Genomic DNA, 23649 nt, shown 5'->3' with positions numbered 1-23649 from the left:
TTTCAAACTAAGTAGTCAATGACTAAATTGAGGAGGATATTAAGTTTATTTGTTTATTTTGATGGCATTATGGGCAAATTAGAAGTTCAGTTTAACCATGAGCACAATTGAGTTCCGTTAATGAATGCAAAATTTAACATTCTCAAGTAACTCGTTAATTTAAAAATTTATATGGGAAAAAGGAACCAAATTTGAATGAACATTATGAGATCATACCGCTCCTTATCTGCATCAACTCATAGAGCCGCAAGAAGCCGGCTCGGTAAGGTGCACCATCCCATCTTCTTCCAAGTGTCTTCTTTCTCCTTATCATCATCATGTCCAGCGATGACTCGCGCCTAAGGAGAGAGCGGGTTAGTGCATACACAAATAAATAACCCTTCCGAGGATTTGCACCACTCCAAAGCAGCACACAAGAACATGACAATGGCATCAATAGGAAATCATAAGTTTCCTACCTAGCCACAGACACATTCCTGCATGACGCAGTGGAATATGTAATGCAAAACCACGGCAAAAAACTACAACTAACGCGCGAAAAAAACGCCTAGCCTTACGCAAATTTATGTTCATTGGCCAGAAGGGCCCAAAGCTAAGATGTCGTCTTCTTCTGGTCCCGCGATGCCATCCTCTTCTGTCATCTCTTCTTTCGATGAATCTTCATTCTTCTCTTCACATCCAACGATGGCTCGCGGACCTAGGGAGAGAGCGGGTAAGTGCATACACAAATAAATAACCCTTCCGAGGATTTGCACCACACCAAAGAAGCACACAAGAACATGACAATGGCATCAATAGGAAATCTTAAATTTCCTACCTAGCCACAGCCAAATTCCTGCATGATGCAATGGAATATGTAATGCAAAACCACGGCAAAAAACTACAACTAACGCGCGAAAAAGACGCCTAGCCTTACGCAAATTCATGTTCATTGGCCAGAAGGGCCCAAAGCTAAGATGTCGTCTTCTTCTGGTCCCGCGATGCCATCCTCTTCTGTCTTCCCTTCTTCCGATGAATCTTCATTCTTCTCTTCAGATCCAGCGATGGCTTGCGGACCTAGGGAGAGAGCGGGTTAGTGCATACACAAATAAATAACCCTTCCGAGGATTTGCACCACACCAAAGAAGCACACAAGAACATGACAATGGCATCAATAGGAAATCTGAAATTTCCTACCTAGCCACAGCCAAATTCCTGCATTACGCAATGGAATATGTATGCAAACCCACGGCACAAAAAACTAAAACTAACGCACGGAAAAAACGCCTAGCCATACGCAAATTTTCATTCATTGGCCAGAGGGGCCCAAAACTACGCCGCAAATATCGCACACGTCTTCTTACGATGCTCCTCTTCTTTCTTCTGTGAATACTTGCGTCTTCAATCTCCTCTTCTTCGTGCAGTATTCACTCTTCCTTCCTTGAATTCCAGCGATGGCTTGAACCTGTGAAGAGGTAAGATTAGTGCATGCACAAACAAATAAATAAATAACACTAACATGCAAGCCCTAACGCGACGTAGCGGAAAAATACTCGCAGCACACGCAAATATAAATAATCACACGCAGAAAAATATCACACGAAATCACACGATAGATAAAAAACACTCGCAATCGAATTCTTCCCGTTCTTCGAGCTCAATTTGATGTCTTCAATCTTCATGGCTGGAAGGGAAAGAGTTACAGACATGTTACAATTAAGTACAAAAAAAAACACTCAGTTCAGGTGAAGGATTATCAATGTCCCTTCATTCCCGATACACACACATTATCTTCCCTCTTCATTCTTCGAGGCCCCCTGCGATGTCTTCAATCTTCGGGGCCTCAGCTATGTCTTCTTTCTTCATTCTTCACTCCTGCAATAAATGCTGTTAGTACAAAACCCACCCAAATACCTTAAAAAGAACTACACACACAAAAATACCCACAAGGATTTCTGCCTATGAATGCATTCTTTGTCTCCTAGGACCGGTCTCATTCGTAGTAAATAACTTTGAAGTGCACTTTCTAGTACCTTTGTTTCAGCGCTGTTTCGAAACCATTTTAAACTTTCTCCTTCGAGGCGTTTCCTTTCGTGTAATGTTGTTAGCTAGAGCTCATGCTTTGATAATCGAGGGTGAATTCACTTTCCACCAGGAGTCTCTCATAACTCCAGTTGTGTGGTTCAGGTCGACCCTAATTTACCATTTCACGCTCAAGATAACCTGATGTAAACCTGATGAAAATATACGGCAATGCACAGCGTCCGAGGAAAACTGCACTCTTCCCAGCATTCAACTCAAGTCGATGAATGGTGTTCTAATTCTTCAATATTCTTTCTGAAATTGAAAAAGCAAAAATGTGGATTAAAATTCGAGTCAAATCTCTCCGAATAACATAAAAGGAATAAGCATTGAATGTCCCGCGAGGCCATCGTCTTCTTCTCTTCTTCATTCTTCCTGCTCCACCCTTCATTCTTCCCCTCACGTCCGGGGATGGCTTGCATCTAAGGAGAGAGCAAAAAATTAAATTAAATTCTGGGGTTAGATTATTAAGTATCGGTCACTCCACCTTAATTCAACAAGCGTTTGTCCCTAAGAGACTCAGATCTGGTTGGATCTGCATCAACCTCAAACTAAATACCCTGAGATCTATTTTTTAATGTGGTTTTAATCAGGGGCCTGGAGCGCTCCTCCGCTCCGTTATGCTCCGGCTCCATTGTCGGAGCGGAGCAGTTCAATTCCTACTGCTCCGATCCGGAGCGGAGCGACGACAATGGGACCTAGGTGCTCCACTCCGGAGCGGAGCATTTCTTGCGAGAACTCCACTCCAGCAGGAACAGAACTACTCCGCTCCGACAATGGAGCCGGAGCATAGCGGAGCAGAACACAAACGTCAATGCTCCGCTTCTTGGCGGGAAATTGACGAATGCTCGCTTCTGCGGCTGTGGAATGCATCGGATATTACCTGCGGCAATTTTTATATTGAGTTATTGATCCACAGTCCACGCGATCTGCGGTATTACTTAATACCAATACATTCCAATTCACAATTAGTATTATGTAACAAAAGTATTTGTTTCGGGCGTGACTTAATGGAACCTTCTTGACATAATGAAAAGTAAAAATAAAAAAAATAATTGTGTGCGGCTGTTTATTCTCTGTCTTCTGTGCATCTGTACCAGACGGTGACGTGCCACGTTGAAACCTATGTCGTAAATTAAATATTTATGCGGAATTACACAGTTTTCTTTACTTTTCTTTATGTATAAATTATTTTAAAATTAGGAAGTCCAATATGTGTTGTATTCAAACACCATACGTTAGATATTTTTCAATCATAATAATGATAGCGATAATCTTAAGGCTTAATACTACACAAATGTCGATATTCGCTATGTATGTTGTTATATAATTTGACAGGCTTTCTGTCGACAGTTTAATCATTCATTAATTTTATTATCGCATTATAAAATTCTATTTCGGGTGATATTAAAAAAAATTGCTGTAGGCTAAAATTTCCAAAATTGTGGGATATATTTTAGACGATGCCATAAGGTACGTTTAAAATATTAAGGATACGGATGTGGCCCATTCGTTGGGTGGAAAGAGCATTTTAATGGAATATTAAAATATACACTTGGATTTGAAATTAATATACATTTTAAACAAAGCCCATACATTTTTCCAAATAACATTTTTTTGTAATTAGATGTTCTTCTGAGCACTGTCTGTCTGTTAAACTGATGTCCGCGATAACGCCTATCTCGAAATGTAGTATTTCTATCCCAGAACACAAACAAATGATTTGCAATTCAATTTTAATAAAAAGGCAATATACAAGCGAAATTAAATTTGTAATACATTTGTAATTAATCTTTAATTAATTTATATTATAATCTTTACATTGTAAATGAAGTAAAATTGATATTTATAACTATGGCAAAATTAATAGCATAATATCATAATTGCACACGACTTTTTTTCATGAAAATATCTTAAAAATTAATGCACGAAACGGCCTTGGTAACCATCAGTTGTTGATTTTTTACTCAACAGAGGATCACAATAAAATAAAGTTTGGATTCGCGAGTGCATATATTCGGAATACGCTCTTTTTCTTGCGAATAAGTGTGAAAAACATCCACAAAAAAACAAGGATATATAATATCTCTTTATACCCTACAAGATCAGTTATGAATCCAGCAAGTAGATATTTTAAATTTGACGAATCGACGAATAAATCCTTGTGTGGCATACCTGGATGTAAGCAGGAAAGCATCTCTGTAAGTAAATCTTTTGCTATCTTTTAGTTTATCATTTCTGCTCTCCATGAATTTCGTAATGTTTTCAATTTTCTCCTTGTCAGGTGCTCTATATAAATGAGCGTATTTAAAAAAGTGGCTTATTGTCGCTCATTTACTAAGGGTTGTAAAAGTGTATATGAGTATTTATAGATATATTTTTTTAATTTTTAATAATACATTAAAATTTAAAATCTGACCCTTCATACTGATAAAAGGAATACTTATTAATCTGCAGGGTAAATCAGGATACAATTTGGAAAGACATCTAAAAAGACACCACCCTCTGGAGGCTACGTTGGTGGCATCGAAAAAGTTTGCCAACCTAAAAAACGCTGTTGAGGCATGCGGCTCTTCTCAGCATAGTTCTCAATATGGACAAAAGAAAAGAGGGGATAAGAAGACTAACTTTGTTGTAGACATCAATTCCACTACTATTTTCGACGCCTGTGTGGAACTGGTGACGGTGAATGGAAGACCATTTTCCATCATTAATGACTCCGGTCTGCGGAAGATTATTGACCCTCTTCTTTGTGCCATGGGAAAAGATGCCAAAGCATTGACCATACCTAGCGTTCAAGAGAGTATAATCAAAAAAGCTACGGAAATAACTAATAAAATACGGCAAGAAGTGCACGGGATATTAGTAAACCTAAAAGTTGATGCAGCAACAAGATTAGACCGGTCATTGATTGGAGTGAATATACAATTCATCCAAAATGGAAATATTTCACTACGTACCCTTGCTGTAAGGGAAATTTCCAAAACACAAAATGGAGAGAATCTTATGGATGAAATATGCGACATCTTGTCTTCGTATGGAATAGAGTCAAAACAGATCCACTGCCTGACCACTGATAATGCCAGTAATATGGCACGCATGGTGAGCCTCTTAAGAGAGTGCGTTAAGAGTGCTTCCCCACCATCTGCAGAGGAAATTGAGGACAAAATTGACGAAATGGACAACATGGACGAAGATGAAGATTTAGAAGACGCGGTAATTGCTGTGGACGATCTTCAAGAGGGACTATCTTCAGGAGGTGACATTTTTAAACTCAAGGAAGAGTCGATAATGTGTCGCATGAGGTGCGTTGCACACACGCTTCAACTTGCCGTAAAAGACTCAATAAAAACTCAAGAAGTCATGAGCATCCTGGGTAAAGTAAGAAAGCTTTCCAGGCGTCTTAGAACTCAAGGAATGATGATATTAATAAAAGAAAAGAAATTACGTAAGCCTGTTTTAGATTGCCCGACAAGATGGAGCTCGACACACTTAATGCTCGAAAGAATTTTAGAGTGTAAAGAACTATGCAATATTATTTCTCAAACAACAAAGAAATTCGACACAGAATATGATCTCACGTCCACGGAATGGAAATACGTAAACGATTTACACAAAGCACTGGAGCCGGAAAAATTTGGGACACTGAAATTACAGGCACAGAGCCTCACACCTGGAGATTGTTGGAGCATTTGGATGCTGTGTAAATTAGAAACATCTAAGATGGAAATTTATGTAGCCAAAAGATTGGTTGATAGTATGAACATTCGAGAAGCTAGGTTGCTAGAATGTGATGGGTTTGTAGCAGCTTTATGTCTTGATCGACGATATAACATATTGTTATCACATAGCGATGTAAAACGAGGCAAAGAACACCTAATAAAGTTGTACGACCGAGTGAGGTTACTCCAGGGAACCCCGTCAGCTCAATCAACGAGTGAAAACGAGGCACCGTCGGATGACGAGTTAGATGACTTGGAAATTCTATTGAAACGTGCGGAATGTCGTCGTAGGAGAAACCAGTCATCATCAGGAGAGCATCCAGTTGATATAAGAAGTATGTTGGAAGAATACATGAAATTGCCCCGAGAAAAAAAGGATCAAAATATTTTACATTTGTGGGAGAAGGAAAAATTACAAAATGAAGAACTATATAAGCTTGCATGTGTGGTAAATTCCATTCCAACGACTCAGGTCAGCGTTGAGCGCCTCTTTTCAGGCGTGAAATTTGTGTTCTCATCACAACGCTATAATTTATCAAAAGATATGCTACACTCAATAATGTTAATTCGATGTAATAACTTGTTCGGTATTCAATAATTATCTGATATTTAGAGTTTTGTAATTTTAATTTATAAAAAACATCATTTTTACTAAAATTTTCGAAGGTGGTAGGATGATTTCATAAAGCTCCTTTAGTGATTACAGCCATCGAGTGGTTAAACGAAGTGTTATTTGGGTGTTACGCAGCATGTATTGCCTATAACATTATGAATACAGTTATAAAAAACTCAATATTGACCAACATGCTGTAATGTCCATGTAGGTACATGGCAGAATTGTCAAATATTCTATGAATCATCTCTGAATTTTATTGATAGCAAAAAATAGTAAAACCAAAAACATGTAATAATCAAGAATAAAAAATCATGTTCACAAAATTGAAATATTTTATTAGTTTTTTATGTGACTCCAGTGCCATTAAAACCTGCATAAATGATAATCATTGTGAATTATAGTTATGAGCAGGAAAAAATCTACATTATACACGTACTTGAAAGATAAAAATCGCAGTTGGCGTAATTGCTTTGAAGATATTATATCACGTGTTGAAAGGTGTTAAGTACCTATGTTTAAACGCATGCTTTTTTATTTGAAACAGCGGAAAGTAGTGCATCATTTAATTTTGATTTCCAATTAAAGTTTCGTTATAATGGTTGATTTGGCTACGGACATATTGATGAATACTGGTCCACTTTTACAAGGGTGTAATTATACTAAGAAACCGATATTTTTTCATAAAATGATGCATTCTAAATACAAACGTCATGATGGGAATATGCTATTAAATCTCGCTGTGCCATCACGTGTGGGTAACCCTGCATTGTATTCAAATACGATTGATTATGGGTAATTCTATCTGGAAAACACGCTCCTCCAGGTGGCAATAGAATTTATGGAACAAAGTCTACATAAAAGTAATACCGGAGCGGAGCAGCATTATAGCAATTCGCTCCGCTCCAGGGAGCTCCGAAATCCCGCTCCACCCGAGCGCTCCGCTCCGACATTGCTCCGACCTGCTCCGCTCCGCTCCGGCCGGAGCGGAGCGGAGCACCCCGGAGCAACAATGAAAATTCGCTCCGCTCCACTGCTGCTCCAGGTCCCTGGTTTTAATACGTTATCGACTTTTTTCCAAAAAAATGCCTTAAATCATATGAATACCACAATTTAACTATCAAATTGTCATAGAGCCATTATTTATTGCTTATTTTACTGCTAAGTCCTTTCGAAAGTCACTCTGAGTAAAATATTTATAAAGTGCACTTCCCTATTATTGTTATATTTAAACGTTTAACACATTGTTAATCAACTTTTCTCAAATAATCCATCTCAGAATTGGCCCAAGCATTTATTATTTAGAATGTAGTCTCATTCATTACCTTAGAATTACAAAAATTAAATTTAAATCAACTCCTGAAAGATATTTTTTGAAAATATTTAAACGTTTACTTTTTCTCCCGTACGGCTTCTGATTACTTTTAATACCAGTCTATGGACGCGTACTCATAGACTGGTAGTCTATATCATAGTAGTATGACCTATAGCTTCAACTATCAACCATGAATTCATCAAAATATGATACCCTAAGGGACAAGCTTTTTTGGAATTGAGGTGGAATGACTCAAATTATTATACTCGTCTGTCTTTAAAAATCGTGCAAATGGATGCTAAAACAAAGTCTGTTTATTTAAAAATAAGGACACCCAAAATATTTTCTAGAAATTCACATATTCGTCCAATGATTTTTAAACAACAGGCTATTTTTTTAGGGAGCTTGCTGAAGTGATATTGAACAGGGTAGGTATATTAAAATCTCTCGTAAACAGATTAAATTATTGTACTTTAATGTGGAATTCTTTGTATCCACTTGATTTTAGCAGTGAAAGATTTGTATAAATATGTAAACTCACTTAGAAATATATAACTTTAATTATTATAATAGCAACACTAGAGAATTCGTATAATAAGCAGTACCAAAGAAATACATCGAAAACAAACATTTTGGGATATATTACATAGTATGAACTATTTTGTTGTAAAAAATAGGCAGACAACAAAATTTAAATATATAACTCAAAAAATTGTTATTAAAAATTGTTGAAAAAGTATTTGACCACGCGATGTTAGTATATTACAAGTTGAGCAAGATTTTTTACTATATTGCATTTGTACAAATTGGTATTCAAAGTTGTTCTGTTCCACCGAGATCACGATTTAACTTTATCTAGTTTATTTTGGATAAATTAGTACGGACGCTCATGGTTAATCAATAATCAAAGTCAATATTTACATAAAAATTTCTTTCTCTCTTCACATAAATCGTTGAAATAAATTGATACTGGAAGCAAAGGAGGCAGTCAAGTGAACCTTATTTCTATATTTCAACGGTTATCTTAGTGGAAAAATGAAAAGCAATAACTTAAAACCAGGACCCATAACCATGCGTTATTATCGCGTCAGAATTGAATGCGTATTTTCAGTGAAAATACGTTAATCTAACCTTCATTCGTTAGATTTATTAAAAAACAATGTTTTATAAAAAAAATTACGTGATATTTGCAAGGACCCCCTGGTTCCCCACGAGAGATTGGGTGAGAATCGGCTTGACCCCCTCGCCCCTCCTAAACACCACATCTAATTCACCCTTTCGCTACTAACAAAGTAAATATTCGCCCGGACGGTTTTTGACACGGAAGACGAAAGCAGCAAATTTTTGTCTCATATTTTCCAACGCAGGTGAACGAATGCCGCAAATATCCGTTTCGTTGGCCTTTTTTTGCCTGTCGCAGCTACGCGAAGTCTTATCGGGACCCAACAAAGCGGGGACATAGGCCGTACCCTCGAAATCTGGCAGCAGGTACCCGGACGTCTTCTATTACCCCTTTTTGTGGTAAGGGATAGCGATCATTCAGTCGGTTTTGAAATAGGCATTTGTTCCTTTCTCAAAAAAATATGAACTATTAATTGAATTCTTTGTCTATTAAGGAGCGTTTACAATTTTTAAATGCAATTCTACCATAAATATTAACTTATATCTCGATTTCAATATAAACATCAAAATAGAAGTTGTTGATGCTTAAAATCCGTTAATTATGACGGTATAGCTCCGTTCAAAAGTTGACAATGCACAGAAAAAAACCGAGGAATTGAATTCTAAGTCTGCAACACACGGGAAAACAACAATTATACATGTAGCTAATTCACAAAAACTAATAATGAGTTGACCCGGAACCAATTCCGCTGCTAGGGCTATCAACCCGGAAAGGAGGAATACCAACTATTCTTTGAGTCCGAGATAATGCGGAATCTCCGCTAGGAAAAGTTTGGCGCTGAGAGAGTGTGATTATCCGTGAGACTCTTCTTAACCATTGTCCTGCAAAAATGGTCAGTACAGAGGGGACGGAAGGGACCCTTGGGACTCAGTCCAACAGTCATGCTAAAGAAACAACACTACTGTGTCGAAAAGGTTAATGGATACCCCTAAAGATATTCGTAAGAATTGGCTTTTATGATACAGAGTAAATATATAGTTGGCAGACGAAAGTGGTATATTTTGCTTGAATGTTGAAAAAATAAGGAAATAAAATCCTTTCAGGAAATAAGGAAGGTGGAGTAGTAAACCAAAGAAGCATTATTTTACATTAACGTCCGAAAAATATGGCTCTGTTGTGCCTACAAGTCACGGGGAAAGTGGAGGGTCTATCGATTCATAATGAAAGGAACTTTGAGAATTATATGATAATATTCGGTTCTCTTAATTTTCACCTGCATAAAGGCTTTAGTATCGAGTACGGGCACGTAAAACATAAGCGTGAAAACTCCATCTGCGAAAAAATTATGAAATTGAAAGTATGAAATGCTAAAGTTTGAATAAATATATTATAATTTTTAAAACGTTTCAACTTCAGTGGTGAAGTATATGAATAAAAAATAATAAAAAGCACGGTCTTATGCTGTAACTCATGCCATAAATGATTAGCCTCATTCACTGAATCGAATCACGTACTAGCTTTCTGTACGCGAGAGACTATTTCTACACTTACTCAGCTTCTTTACTTATTCATGCTTCATGTGACATATTTTCCGATGCCCTTTGAAGGTTTAGTTAAATTAGCGCCAACGAGAGTGAGACATGTAGCCCGATGTGAAATGCTAACTCATTGTCAGCATAATATCCAGCCACCATTGTGCGAAAAATCCACGGAGAAAAAAAATCATTCGCCAGGATTCGAACCCGGATCCCCCCGAATGATTTTTTTTTCTCAGTGGATTTTAGCACAATTTGTGCATTGTGGGTGACTCTCGTAAAGTTACCACCGTGGCTAGTCCCGGTATACTTTAAAAAAAAAAAAAACACTTATCAAGCCAGCAAAGTGTTTGGCAGGGTTGGCTTATCACAAGCATGTAAGCTACCTTCCATAAATTTTTGCGAAACATAATAGTAATGGAAGAGGAGTTAGGTCCGTGATTTTAAATGAAACTATCGTTGAACATGTAATTTACTGCGTTCCTTGGGTCCTAACTTCCTTTCTTCGCAATATTTATCGCTCACGGGCACTAAAAAATTAATCTGAATTTATTCATTGGCGGTATACAAAGAACTCGAATCAATTTGTCATGTGGCAATGTTCCAACAAATACTCCACTAATTTTCCTGGGCAATGATTAGTACTTCCCGATTCCCAATGAAATTATTCGAATGATAGGAATTTATATTATTGTATCAGCTTTAAAGTAAGGAGCCCCTTTTCATTTTTTTCGAAAAAACCAGCACAAACTAATATTTCAGTTTTCTACGGACAAATAATGATTGAAAAGCTAATTTTAATCAAACAGAATCACTACTACTATGAATTTTTCCTATCATTGTTCTCAAAGCATAACATATGACGTTATTTTACTCAAATTTCTTCTCTTCGGTAACCATTACTATCATCTGTATTGTGAAATTCTTTATAACTAATATCATCTACTTCGGACACCGCAAAGTAAAAGTTTCAATATTTCTGACTCTCGACAAGAGGGCAGGTGAAAAATTCTAACGGAATGAAAAAGGAAGATTACATGCGTTCTTGTCAGCGTAAATAAAAGTATTAACTCGAAAGCACACAATACATTAATGAGAGCATTTTTAAAATTTATACACTAACGCATTTTATCATTAATTAATCGTTACTCGCCATCTGGGCGTTATTCGGACGGTGCGTTAACCTTTTACAGAACTAATCCACAACATAATTTAAATTATTTAAAAATTGTTTTGATCATCTAAATCTACATACTAACCAGCAAGCCGCCTCAATAGGCGTGTGGCAGGGGGTTTTAGGTCACCTGCCTTGACAAATAAGAAGGATATGCTCTAACGAAATCACGCCCAACACTTAGTAAAGTCCTTCATTATTGACGGGGGAAAAACTAATTCCGATACCGATACATTCGGCAAAATATCTCTCTCAATTTATCGTTTCTGGTAGACCTGGAAATGTGGTGGGGCTCTGATGATGTTCTCCGTTTTGGCTTCGAAAGATATCCATTGTCAATTGCTCAAGCATTCCAAGTCTAACGCGCAGCCTCCGAATCTACAGCGGTTCCCAACCTAATTCGTTTAACATTTGTGTAACACTTTCTGTACGCCCGAAGCGGGTTTATTACGAATCGTGAAGCTTTCCTTTGTACTTTATTAATTTCATGAATTAAGTCTTTCTGCAACGGATCCCATACGCTCGCCACGGAGCCCGAAAGAAAACTCTGCGACGCGTCGCGACGGCCCAACGCACAGTGGGCTGAAATCGAAAAAAGCTGGCCAAAAATCGCTGTAGCCTAAAGTATTGCTACATTAATGAAAATTTTTGCGAATTGGGTATTGTACGGATACAATGAAACTTATTTAGGATGATTTATTCCAAAACATTGTTTAGGAGGGCAATAAAATTTAAAAAATAGGGAAAGTTATGCGGGAACCATAGTTGCCAGGGGCAAGTCGAAATTTTGATATAGGAATATCAAAGGAGAAACAGAATTTCTTCCATTTTTAACTACGTTTAAGCTATCTTGTAGCTTCTGATAAGGTATGTGATGATTCAAAATTGATATTGAACCTTTTAAACCTGATATTTCGGTCATTGAAGCGTAATAATAAAAATGAATACCATTGACAAATATTTTTACTGCAAATTTCTTAAAAGAAAGGTGTACCAGATTTTATTATATTCTGAGTCAGACGATGAAGACTCCTCATATTCTAAAATATTTTCGCTATTCACTAGAAGATTTTCTCCTCCTCTGGTAATTTTCTTACTTTTCTGGGGACCCCCGAGGAGCAAGAAATTAAAGGATCTAACATTAGCAGAAGCCTATGGAAAAGGTCATACTTTGTGGCAATTCTAAAACCCTGGTGTGTTTTTCGCGATATTCTCTTATATCCTTGTGTATGCTTTCGGAAAGCTCTCAAATGGGAAGTATGGCATTTTTCACAATTTCCGCTTCATGCAGTAAAACTTTGTAAAGAGTTGGCGGCATATGAAAACATGGATCGAGTTTTACATAGATTTTCGCTGTTATAAGGCAATAAGCTGAGAAAATTTTATCATTTACTCGAATTCCAGTCGAGACAGCTCTCAAAATTACCGAGAAGCGGGAAATTAGGTCTTCAGAAATTCCTGGAGGAAAATTGTAGATGGCATTCTATTATGATTGTCGATTACTAATAATTTACCAACTCGCGTAATAATAACATCCTAACTGATTAACGATTAAGAAAACCCAGTAAGTTGACAAAGTGAATTCCCTGGAGTAAAAATACTATTTCCACTTCCATATTTTATGGCATTTAAGATCTACTTTCGACAATTTTCAATTTCAACTTCCAGTTTTTTGCATTAGAATATTTTTGGAATAAACTGCCTCGTGTATCTCTTATCATATCCCTGAAGGAACTATTAAAATTTACCTAAAATTTCAGCTGATAGCGCTGGATTTACCAAGTAGCATCTCGCAGTATCGCCGTCATTGATCGTACCAAAATCTGCCTTTGGTGGATCAACAGTAAGACCTGGACAGAAATGCGTTTTGAATTTTTTTTTCATTAATTCACTCATAAATATGATTCAACTTCAGATATCTACTATTCACTCTGGTGCACTCAACCCACTTTCGAAAGTATTGATGAAAAACACTTTTTGAATGAAGGCCGCAAGCAATATTTTTATTTTCTCTTCTCCTTCCAAAATAAGTTATTGTGTAAAAACTCCAATACTAACGATTCCTTCTGCTTCATGGTCCCCCTTCTATTTGCCAAGATCACATTATGTAAATCTTGGCGAGTCACCGATGCTGTATCCATAACTGGGCAACTAAACTGTGAACGTCCTTCGGCACACACTTCAACAAGGAATACTGAAGGGAGACTGATGCTGAGCACTCGGCTAGAAAGCGTGCCAATCGCAAAGACGGCATATTTTGGGAAAACCCAATTTGTAGAATGGAAACACTTGCACGTGTTCATAGCAAAAGAACAAATCTGGGTGCATAAAGGGGTAGCCGCCGAGGACAAAGGGCCTGGAGAACGCGCGAACCGTTAGGCTTATTGCCGTCCGCACGCGGCTCCCGCGGAAAGACCTGGGGGTATAATCGTCAGAAGAGGGTACAAACGATAAATACACCGCAAATAACAAGTATCTGAGTACGATGCACTCACAATTAAGGGAAAATCCAGTCTCTCAAACGGACTACGACGCATGTCATCCTTAAGTTCCCGAGTGTCTACGCCGTGTATTGCGGGTCATGGAGCGCGACAACCGTCCGACATCATTTTGCTTTACCACGAAAAAACCGGAGGGGAGCAAGTTGGAGCGAGATTTTTCTTTTCCGTCTAATAATATATATTTCAGTATAACTCCTGGTGTAAATATCTTAGGAGCGGCAAGCGGCGGTAACTACTTTTACTCTAGCAGTAGGTAAAAAATTAACGAAAAACAGTGATATTTTTAAAAATTCATAAGTTAATAAAAAACAATTGAATAAAATAAATGTCCGATATTAATTAATTAAAAGAGTGGTACTATCAATAAATATCCTCAAAAATTATGAATTATTTACTGTCGCGCACTCACGATTTCATAGATTTTTGTTGATTTCTGGCGAGCTATAAAAATTAAAGAAAAAATCTTGACAAAAAATTAACATCAGTTTTACATGCCCTGGACATTCTAAAATGATGATATACTATTCCCGGTTCGAAACGAAAAAGTCGATATTTTGATTTTTGGCTTTTTGGCCAGCTTTTTTCGATTTCAGCCCACTGTGCAACGTGAGTGTGGACGTGGGTTACCTCAGTACATTCCATCCGCTAATCTTAATTCTGATTGGGCTTATGCTAATGGAGTTTGACTCCAGATTCGGTGGCTAGGTCGCGTCCACCTCCGTCCTCGTCGGCTCTTGGTTGCTTACGAGAGAGGGATGCAGGTCGCTCTATGTGCCAACCTCTCAAGTTTTCACCGACCCGGTCCCATCAGTTAAGGACTACTGGATGTCTATATACTTTGGAATACGATAGTACTTACATTCTACGTATGAGGGAAGAATGGAAAACTTTCCGAGAAGTAATCGCGCGATAACCAAATGTATCCTAATGTAAACCACCTCTAACATTTTCTGTGCTATGTATAGGGCCATCTTACGATTATTCGCGAGTGTATTGGAAATTTTGTGGCTTGGCCTACGTATATGACGGCGTTGATAGAAATTCCTACTATCAATAAAAATCGTAAATTACTCTCACTTTAGCGTTCATTTTATTAAAAATATATTAATATGTGATATAAGTTGTGATATCTATTTTTCGATATTGAATTCAAAATGGTGTAGCTTATCTACATATATGAAGACGTTGATGTAAATACCTATTCTATTTATCAATCGCTGATTGATAATAATCGTGAAATATTCCAAATTCGTGTTGTTATGGCGTGTTGCGAGACGTTGACTGCGGCAGAGAAGTCAAGAGTGGAAGCATTCCAAATATGGTGCTACCGGAGAATGATAAAGTTAAAGTTGATGAATCAACGGATCAACAAATCATATGATCGGCTGGACGATTTATCTTCGGTGCTTGAGGCTCACAGTAAGCGATTCGACGAGTGCTATGCTAGAATGGACTTATTAGAAAGTGAAAATCGATCACTGAAGAAACAAATTGCGCTTCTTGCAAAACACTCTGATAACCTTGAACAACGCAGTTTAGTAAATTCAGTTGAGATTCACGGTTACCCACTTTAACAAAACGAAGACCTCCCGAGCATAATTTGTAATATTGGAGCTGAGTTGGGGGTTACAGTCAAAGCGCACGACATTGAGAGTTGTTACCGCTTCAAACCCAAGTCGGAAAGTGGGCAGAGTGGTATCCACGTCAAGTTCCTCCGTCAACACATCACGGAAGATCTACTGGCAAAAAGAAGAGTGAAGAGGGACTTCTCTACGCGGCACCTGAACCTCGATGTGTCACCCACCCCTCTCTACATAAACGAGGCCCTTTATCCTGGGAGGATAAAAGTGCTGCATGCTGCAAGAGCTGCTAAAAATGAGAAAGGCTATAAATACTCACGGATACGTGGAGGTAAAGTTCTAATGCGAAAAGCTGAGAAAGAACCAGTGTTTGTTTTGACGAGTTTGGACGATATACATATTTTATAAAATTAAGAATGTCAGATTGCACTAGTAGTGCACGTTTCACAGTAGTATATTAAGTATTATACACCATAATATCCGTAGTCTCAGAGTAAACTTTGATTTATTTGAAACGTATCTACATAGCCTTTCTTATTTACCGATTATAATCATATTAAGTGAAATATGGGTTTGTAAACATTAAGTTGACCATTAAAAATTAAAAGTTTATAAAAACTTTGCCCAATGTAGTAATAGTAGTCGAGCTAGAGGTATTACTGCTTCTGTGCAAAGTAAAATAGATTGCTACTCTACTGTTGTTCAAGCTGTCACTGCTGATTTTGTTCAGGTGGCCCTCAAACTTGAAAATTTTGAGTTACAGTTGCTCTTTATAGAGATCAAAATTTTCTGGTCTCACATTTTTTAACTGAATTTGAACCGCTAATGTATAGTTTAAAAGGTGCCATTATTGTCATTGGTGACGTGAACATAAATATTATGGTACCTTCTAATGATTCTGATCATTATTTAAACTTAATGACCTCCATGGGATTAGCGTGTCTAATTGACTCGCCAACCAGGGTAACAGGAAGCTCCGCTACGTGTATTGATCACTTGTTTGCTAGGTTATATAAAATGTGCACTCATAATCTCCAAACAGAAGTGCTTCATGAAGCAATAACCGATCACTCCTTGATTAGCTGTTGTATTGGTGTGAAAGAGCCATTATTCAAAGAAAAATTAACGACTGCGCCTATCAAAACTAAGATAGATTATGAATATTTTAAAATCAAAGTAAAAAATTAAAACCATGGATAAACTCATCTCCTAAACCTTATTGGAAGGAAAATTATATACCTGCCGTTTTTTTACAAAAAAGAATTGCACGTATTATTTTGAAAAAGGACAGATTTGAAATATCCTTCCCACTTTTTCTTCATTTGAGATTGCTTCCGTTGAGGCATCTATATTTTTATTAGGTCCCATTATGTTTTTATGCTAGAAGTGGTAACTCTAAAATATTTCAGTCCCTGCCGTCTCCCTTTACCCTGGGTAAAATAAGTGTGCCCTTACCACAACAAAATTTGAGTTTGTTTAAAAGATGTTTTTTGTACGTAGGACCAAAGGTTTTTAATTTGTTACCCCAGTTATGCTTTATTTCAAGTCTTTGAAAAAGGTTTTGCAAAATGCACATTCTTGGATTCTCACTAAAGAAAGTGAAGAGCAAATATTGTTATAAAATATTGATGTAAATGAATTATAAATACTACTTTAGTTGTTTTTTTCATGCACGCGCTTAAGCTTTATTAGTATAGATTATCAAGGTAACACAAAATGAGCTACACTATATGTAGAGCATAATGTATTATTATTTTGGATGGTAGCCTCAAACAGGTTATCCTTCGCGGCTACCTAAAATTACTCAATTTTGCTATTGTCATGTAATTTGTGTGTGGAGTAATAAAATTATTTATTATTATTATTATGAAGCGAATAGGTGCTATAGACAAATGATGAATAAGATATGGATCGACTGAGTAAGTGTAATGAGAAACTGCCAAGAAAAGTGGGAGAAAAGAGAAATATTCTAAAATCCTTAGAATAAGACGGGAAAATTGAGTTGCCAATAATATGAGCCATGATAATCTGATGAAAACAATCTAAGAAGGACAGGTGGAAGGAAAGAAGAGCAAGGAAAGTCCCCGAATGTGACATTTCGGATAACGGAATAATGTTTTTACATAAAGAATTATTTCCTTTGAAATAGAGAAAATTAAAATATCTTTACCGTTAAAAAATCAATTTTTATATAGCCTGTCATGGAACTTTGTTAAAAAAGGTGGATATCTGAAAAATATCTGCATTTCTAGATATTGCATTTAATATTCAGTAAATATTTGTGGGCCCTTACGGATGAAGGCACAAGCATTCTTCTACTTGACAATTCGCAGTGTGAATGTCTCGTCATCCGAAAAATCATTATCAGCCCGTTGCGCGCGAGAGGTGAGTATGTCGTGGGCGAATCTCCACGTCCGCCTTCAAAAATAATTCAGCGTGCTACCTCTGGCTTTAATCTAATCTATTTAATGTTAACAGAGTACTTTGTTGTGTTTCACCGCTAGAATTTTATGCATTGGAGTGCTGGGAACGGCAGAGCAAAATGTGTCTCATCTCATTTGATGCCTCATCTATGCAGTGAATAACCCAATATGGAATAATTACCAAAGAGTACTTCATCGGAGTTTTAGGTTGGTAATCGATTAAACTCGTCGGATTTCTTGAAGCGATTTCTTTTGCAGTAATTTGTATTTGTAACAATTACTTTTTACGAAATGCAAGTTTTATTTGTAATTTACTACTTACGTTGGAAGAGGAATCGATACTATCGATGTAATCGTTAATTTTCTCCTAATCGACGCTAAGATTACAGATTTCACTAATTTGCCTAGGCCTACGTGTAACTTCTAATCCTTGAGTGTCAAAATTTCCTTGCTTAGGTTGTAGCCAACAACACAAATGGGTACAAAATACGACACCACCAGTGTCGTATTTTGTACCCATTTTTTGTGTTACAATAGCTATCATTGTATGTGTGGCGAGTTAAAGTGCATCTTTAGTTATTTCTGACTCTAGTATTACATATTTTTACTCCAATTTTCGACATCAATTGCCAAGTGGTCTTTAGAGTGGACAATTTTACAAGAAGTAACTATAATTCAATTGATTACTATTAAAATCAGTAATTAATACCCGTAAATGATTACCTTTTAAAAAGTAACTGAAATTGAGCCCAGTTTCTTTTTATCAGCACTTTTACTAACTTTGCTCATTGGATAAATATAGGATAACGGGCAAGTGGTGGAGTGTTAATCTCACTGGCATCCGAGGAGTTGATTTATTACCAAGGAGCAATATGAAATATTTGACACCTGGTGAGACCTGCCTTCATTTTCCATTTCGCTGATTGTCATTTTGGCACCACCAGATTTGTGCAGCCGAGCTTCTTAACCAGGTGAGATTCTATAGCCTCGAATTAATATTGATATGGCTCCATTCATTCTGTGTAACGGAATTAATTACGTTCGACTTTTTTAGTTAATTTGGTTGGACTCTGTTAGTTTCTCCGTTAGATTTAGCTTAGTTAGACTCCGGTAATCAAAGGTTCATTTCCGTGTCTGAAAACTTCGCGGTGCCCCTTCGCTTGATTAAACTGTGGTATTAACATTATAGCAACGGACGAAGTGAAGTACCTGGGAGTTATTATAAATTAAAATCAATCGTGGGGAACACATATAAGAAATATTTCTAGCAGAGCCATGAAGAAGTTAAGATTCGTGAAGCATATTGTGGGAAAATTTTCGGATAAAAAACTGAAAGAGAGGTGCTATTTTACGCTCTTCCTGTCCACACCTTGAATATGCAGCAAGCATATGGGATGCGTTGCAGAAAGATATAATCCGTGAGCTGAACAAAGTACAAATAAACGCTGCGCGATTCGTAATAGAACTGCTACGGGCGTACAGACAGCGTTACCCTGCGAATTAGCCATCGGAGACTGGGTGACTGCGCGCTAGGCTTAGATTGTTTGAACAATTGAGAATAGATATCTTTAAGAGTGACATTGAGAACATAATAGTAGAGCCCCTCTATATTTCCAGGTCCGACAGAAGCAATAAATTAAGAGGGACATTTTGCCGATCGTATATATGTGTGAATTCGTTTTTCCCCCGAACAATAAAGGACTTTAAGAACTGCTAGTCGTTATTTCGTTTGAGCATTTTCTTTCATATGTAAACGGCTGGTGTTCTAACACCCCCTGCCGCACGCCTTTTTAGGCTGCTTGCGGGGTAACATGTAGATGTAAACTAAAGGGCGGTGAGTGCAACGAAGTCCGGTGTTAAGATTGCCCACATTCAGTTCGTGTTCCGCTCCCTTCGGGTATGGATGTGTTCTCACTCTGTGTGGTTGACTCAACGCTATGCATCGCTGGTTGCGAGCCATTTAGTTTCCGGCTAAATGTGTGAAAATAGTTGCCTTCATTGAGAGGAAACCTTATTTGTGTAAAGAAAAGTGTGCTAAATCGAGCTACCGGAGTTATATCCGCCAGGCCTACAACATATTTCTGGCATTAGTTCGTGTGCAAAGTGTAACACATCTACACGGAATACAACTTCCATCAATAGCGATACCTGCGGTAAAACCTTCCATGGATTTTCTCCAAAGGAGTCGCTGACATCGAAGGGATTGAATCAAGAGGACAATCCTGGAAATGTGTGGACTGCCAAAATTTACGAAAGACATCCCGGATGGACAGAAGTAAATCGGAAGGTAAATCCCTTCAGGAAATATTTTATTTGTTCGTAGAGTTTATAAAATAACTGAAGATAACGGATCAAAAAAACTAGGGAACACTATTCATAAGCCATACTATAAATTGTAAGACAGGTTAAAGTTAATTGAATCGCAGGGTGAAATATTAGAGAAATTTTTAGATCAAATAACCAAATTCGAAAGTGAAAATGTGGTGCTTAAGATGCAACTTTCTGACGCACTAAACCGTTCTGATAGCATTGAGAAACGCAGGTTAGGTATTAACACGGAAATTTATGGCATCCCCAGCCAATGTGATGAAAATATGGAAGTAGTAGTGAATAAAGTTCGTGCAGCATTAGATGTAGAAATAAATAATAGCCAAATTGTCTACTACTACCCGGTTAAGGCGAAATCTAGTTGGAATACAGGAGGAATTCAACTCCGACTTCTGAATCAGCGCGTAAATGATAACCTGTTAGCTAAGTGCCAAGTAAAAATATTTTTTTTCTATTCGACTCTTGACCTTGTAATCCGTACCTCTTAGTATATAGGGGAGAGTGGGGCAAAACCGACCTGCTAAGCTATTTCATGAGAAATTTGGCTTTCTGCTACAAATATTTACACAAAATTAGCGTAATTGCAATATTTACTATTTAAAGAAATAAAATACTGATGCATTATTCTTTACTGATACAGGTTAAATTTATATGAATTTTTTTTCTAACACTGACATAATGACGGTTTTGCCCCACTAGTGGGGCAAAACCGACACCCATATGTTTTACATTAAAAAAAGTTTATAATGCTATTTTTGGTAATTTATATTTAAAAAACACACTGTTTTTACAATGTACAGCAATATTTATTAATTAACAATAAGAAATTAACACTGTGTGAGTTTAGATTTACATTTTAGGAACAAAAGTCACATATGAAATTGTCATATTCTTCACAATTAGCGCACGCCTCGTGAGCCCATTCTTTACAGTTCAAACACTGAATCCACCCCTCCCTCTCTTTAGATCTTGAATATAATTCCTTGCAAAATATGCATGCCGCCTCGTCTTCTTCATATTCTTCCTCATCTTCGAAAGCATCGGTTTTCATTTTTTTCGACTTCTTTTTGTGTATTTGGGGGGCTGTAGCTTGGAAAGCAAGCTTTCTTTTAGGACCCTTTTTATTTTTATCATTCTTCGCCACTGTTCCTTTGTTTTTAGCTTTCATTCTTTCTTTTTTAATAATCTTTTTCTCCTCCTTTTTTTTCTCGTCTTCCTCTGGTTCTAATTTATAAGGTGACGATGTAAGTATGGCTGTCTTTCCAGGTTTTCTTCCTCCTTTCTTTTTAACTCTTTCCTTTTCTTGTGGAGGTTTCATGAGTAGTTTGGGTGAAATTTGTTTCCACACACTTTTTTCCATCGGAAGGGATTGGAGATAACTTGACGCCGATGTTGCTGCAGAACATGAGGGATGGTTCCAGGCTTCATTTTGTGCTCTAGAGGTTGATGGCCTGCACATCATATCATCAAAAGCAGGAAATGCTGGTGGCTGAGGATGATTAACACTAGATGAAGATGACTGAGGAAGGCTAACATCGGGTCTTCTATAATCCAAAGGCAGGAGAGATGTGGGATCAAATTGTTCAGAGGTCTGGGGCTGGACAGAACAAGGTGAAACTGAAGCTAACATCTGAGTTGGTGCAGTGTTCAATTCTTCTGTAGACGCTGATGACTGGGAGTTCGTAGGATCTGTTTCATCTGGTCTAGCAGTGGTTTCAGATGGAGCATACAGGTCATCAGGAAATATGTTCCTATCCAGTGGGTATATGCCAGTCTTCTCAAAGCCCTTTATGGCAGTTTGCATGAGGGCAGCCCTAGTAAAAGCCTTATTCACAAGCTTACTGACTTGGTAAATTGTGATACAGCGCCCAGGATGACTACACAACCACTGCCTAGCTTCCTGCTCATAGTAAGTGCTCAAAGGAGCCATAAATGAAACATCCAGGGGTTGCAGACGATGTGTTGTATGTGGTGGAAAACATAGTAAAACCACATTATGTTTCCGTGCCAGGTCAATAAGGTCCAAATTTTTTGCATGCGATTCATGCCCATCCAAAATGAGTAGAACTGGCTTTTCCTTTGAGGGATTTGAGAAGTCGATGAATTTCTTGAACCAGACGAGGAAAGTTTCATTATTTATCCACCCAGATTCATGGTAACAGGCAAAGGATCCTGGAGGAGCGTCATCCATCAACAATGGATTTTCTCGCTTTCTGGGGAACACAAACATTGGTGGCATAAAGTTCCCGGATGCACTCATGCATGTTTCCACAGTAACGAGGATACCCCGTTCTGCAGAGGATAAACTCCCAACTTGTTTTCTCCCCCGGAGAGCTAACACCTTTGAAGGTTTATTTGGGACAGTGAGTATCCCGGTTTCGTCCACATTATAAATATCATTTGGCTGAATTTTATATTCAGTGTAAATTGACTCCAAGAGATCAAAAAATTTTCCAACAGCACACTTGTTAAATCCTTTAGCTCGAGCCAATGATGTGTACTCGGGTGATCTTAATGTTATTTTAGGGTGCCTCTTAACAAAATTATAAAACCAGTCCTTACCTGCCATTTTTTCAACCATGTTGAAGGTATGATTGATAGAATTTCTTTCTGCTAAATCAAATGCCAGCCGCCGAAGATCGGTAATTGTTAATCCAAATAATCTTGCCTCCATAAACAGTACGTATTCAACGATCTCCTTTTCTTGGGCTTCCGTAAACACAGTGTCATATCGCCCTAGACGTTTTTCAGAGGCTAGCGCAGGTGTTAGCTGATTTTTTCGAGCTTTTTTTACCCGATCAATTAATGTTGATCTGGGAACAGCAAAAGATTTTGATGCTGCAGTATATCCCATCCGTCCCTCAAGAACTGCATTTACAGCCTCCCCCATCCCTTCATGAGACCAACTCTGCCGATCCGTCTTCCTGACATAGTTCCTCACCATGTCTAAAACAAAATTTCAGGTGTATTAGTTTCAGGATCATAGCAAAATGAGGAATTAACATCCAGTAGGCTAATTATAGAAATGTTGTTAAAAGACTATGATTTCAGCCCAATCGATTCAAGTTTGGCTGAGACGATGGAATCTCAATATTATGCACAATTATACACGAGTACAGCTAGTACTTAATAAAATGGGTTCTATTATTTTAATAGATATAGTGAAGCACAGCTGATAAGTTGAAATATCATGGGGCAAAACCGACCCCGGTCGGTTCTGCCCCACTTTCTGTTGACGGTTTTGCCCCTAGGTACACAGTAAAACAAATATGAA

The 23649-nt window shown here is 37.6% G+C and overlaps 1 protein-coding gene across 1 annotated transcript; it reads right to left on the bottom strand.

Annotated features, from left to right (window-relative positions):
• Positions 1–2679: 2679 nt before the first annotated feature.
• LOC124158668 lies at positions 2680–22956 on the bottom strand. Its single transcript, XM_046534302.1, has 2 exons — positions 21726–22956; positions 2680–2921 (listed from the first exon to the last, which is right to left on the bottom strand). Exons 1-2 carry the CDS (start codon positions 22954–22956, stop codon positions 2680–2682), a joined length of 1473 nt encoding a protein of 490 aa, XP_046390258.1.
• Positions 22957–23649: the final 693 nt, after the last annotated feature.

The sequence above is a fragment of the Ischnura elegans genome, chromosome 1, assembly GCF_921293095.1.
Source record: "Ischnura elegans chromosome 1, ioIscEleg1.1, whole genome shotgun sequence".
In the NCBI taxonomy this organism is placed as follows: Eukaryota; Metazoa; Arthropoda; class Insecta; order Odonata; family Coenagrionidae; genus Ischnura; species Ischnura elegans.
Note: the sequence above shows the minus strand (reverse complement) of the source record. Positions and strands in the feature narration are given on the sequence as shown.

Bases quoted from the DNA above. Each gene is read 5' to 3' on its own strand.
- LOC124158668 (XM_046534302.1), bottom strand. From the start codon at position 22,956: ATGGTTGAAAAAATGGCAGGTAAGGACTGGTTTTATAATTTTGTTAAG. The intron at 2,922-21,725 runs GTGTGTGGAAAC...TGCATTCCACAG, and splicing joins ATCCCTTCCGATGGAAAAAA to CCGCAGAAGCGAGCATTCGT.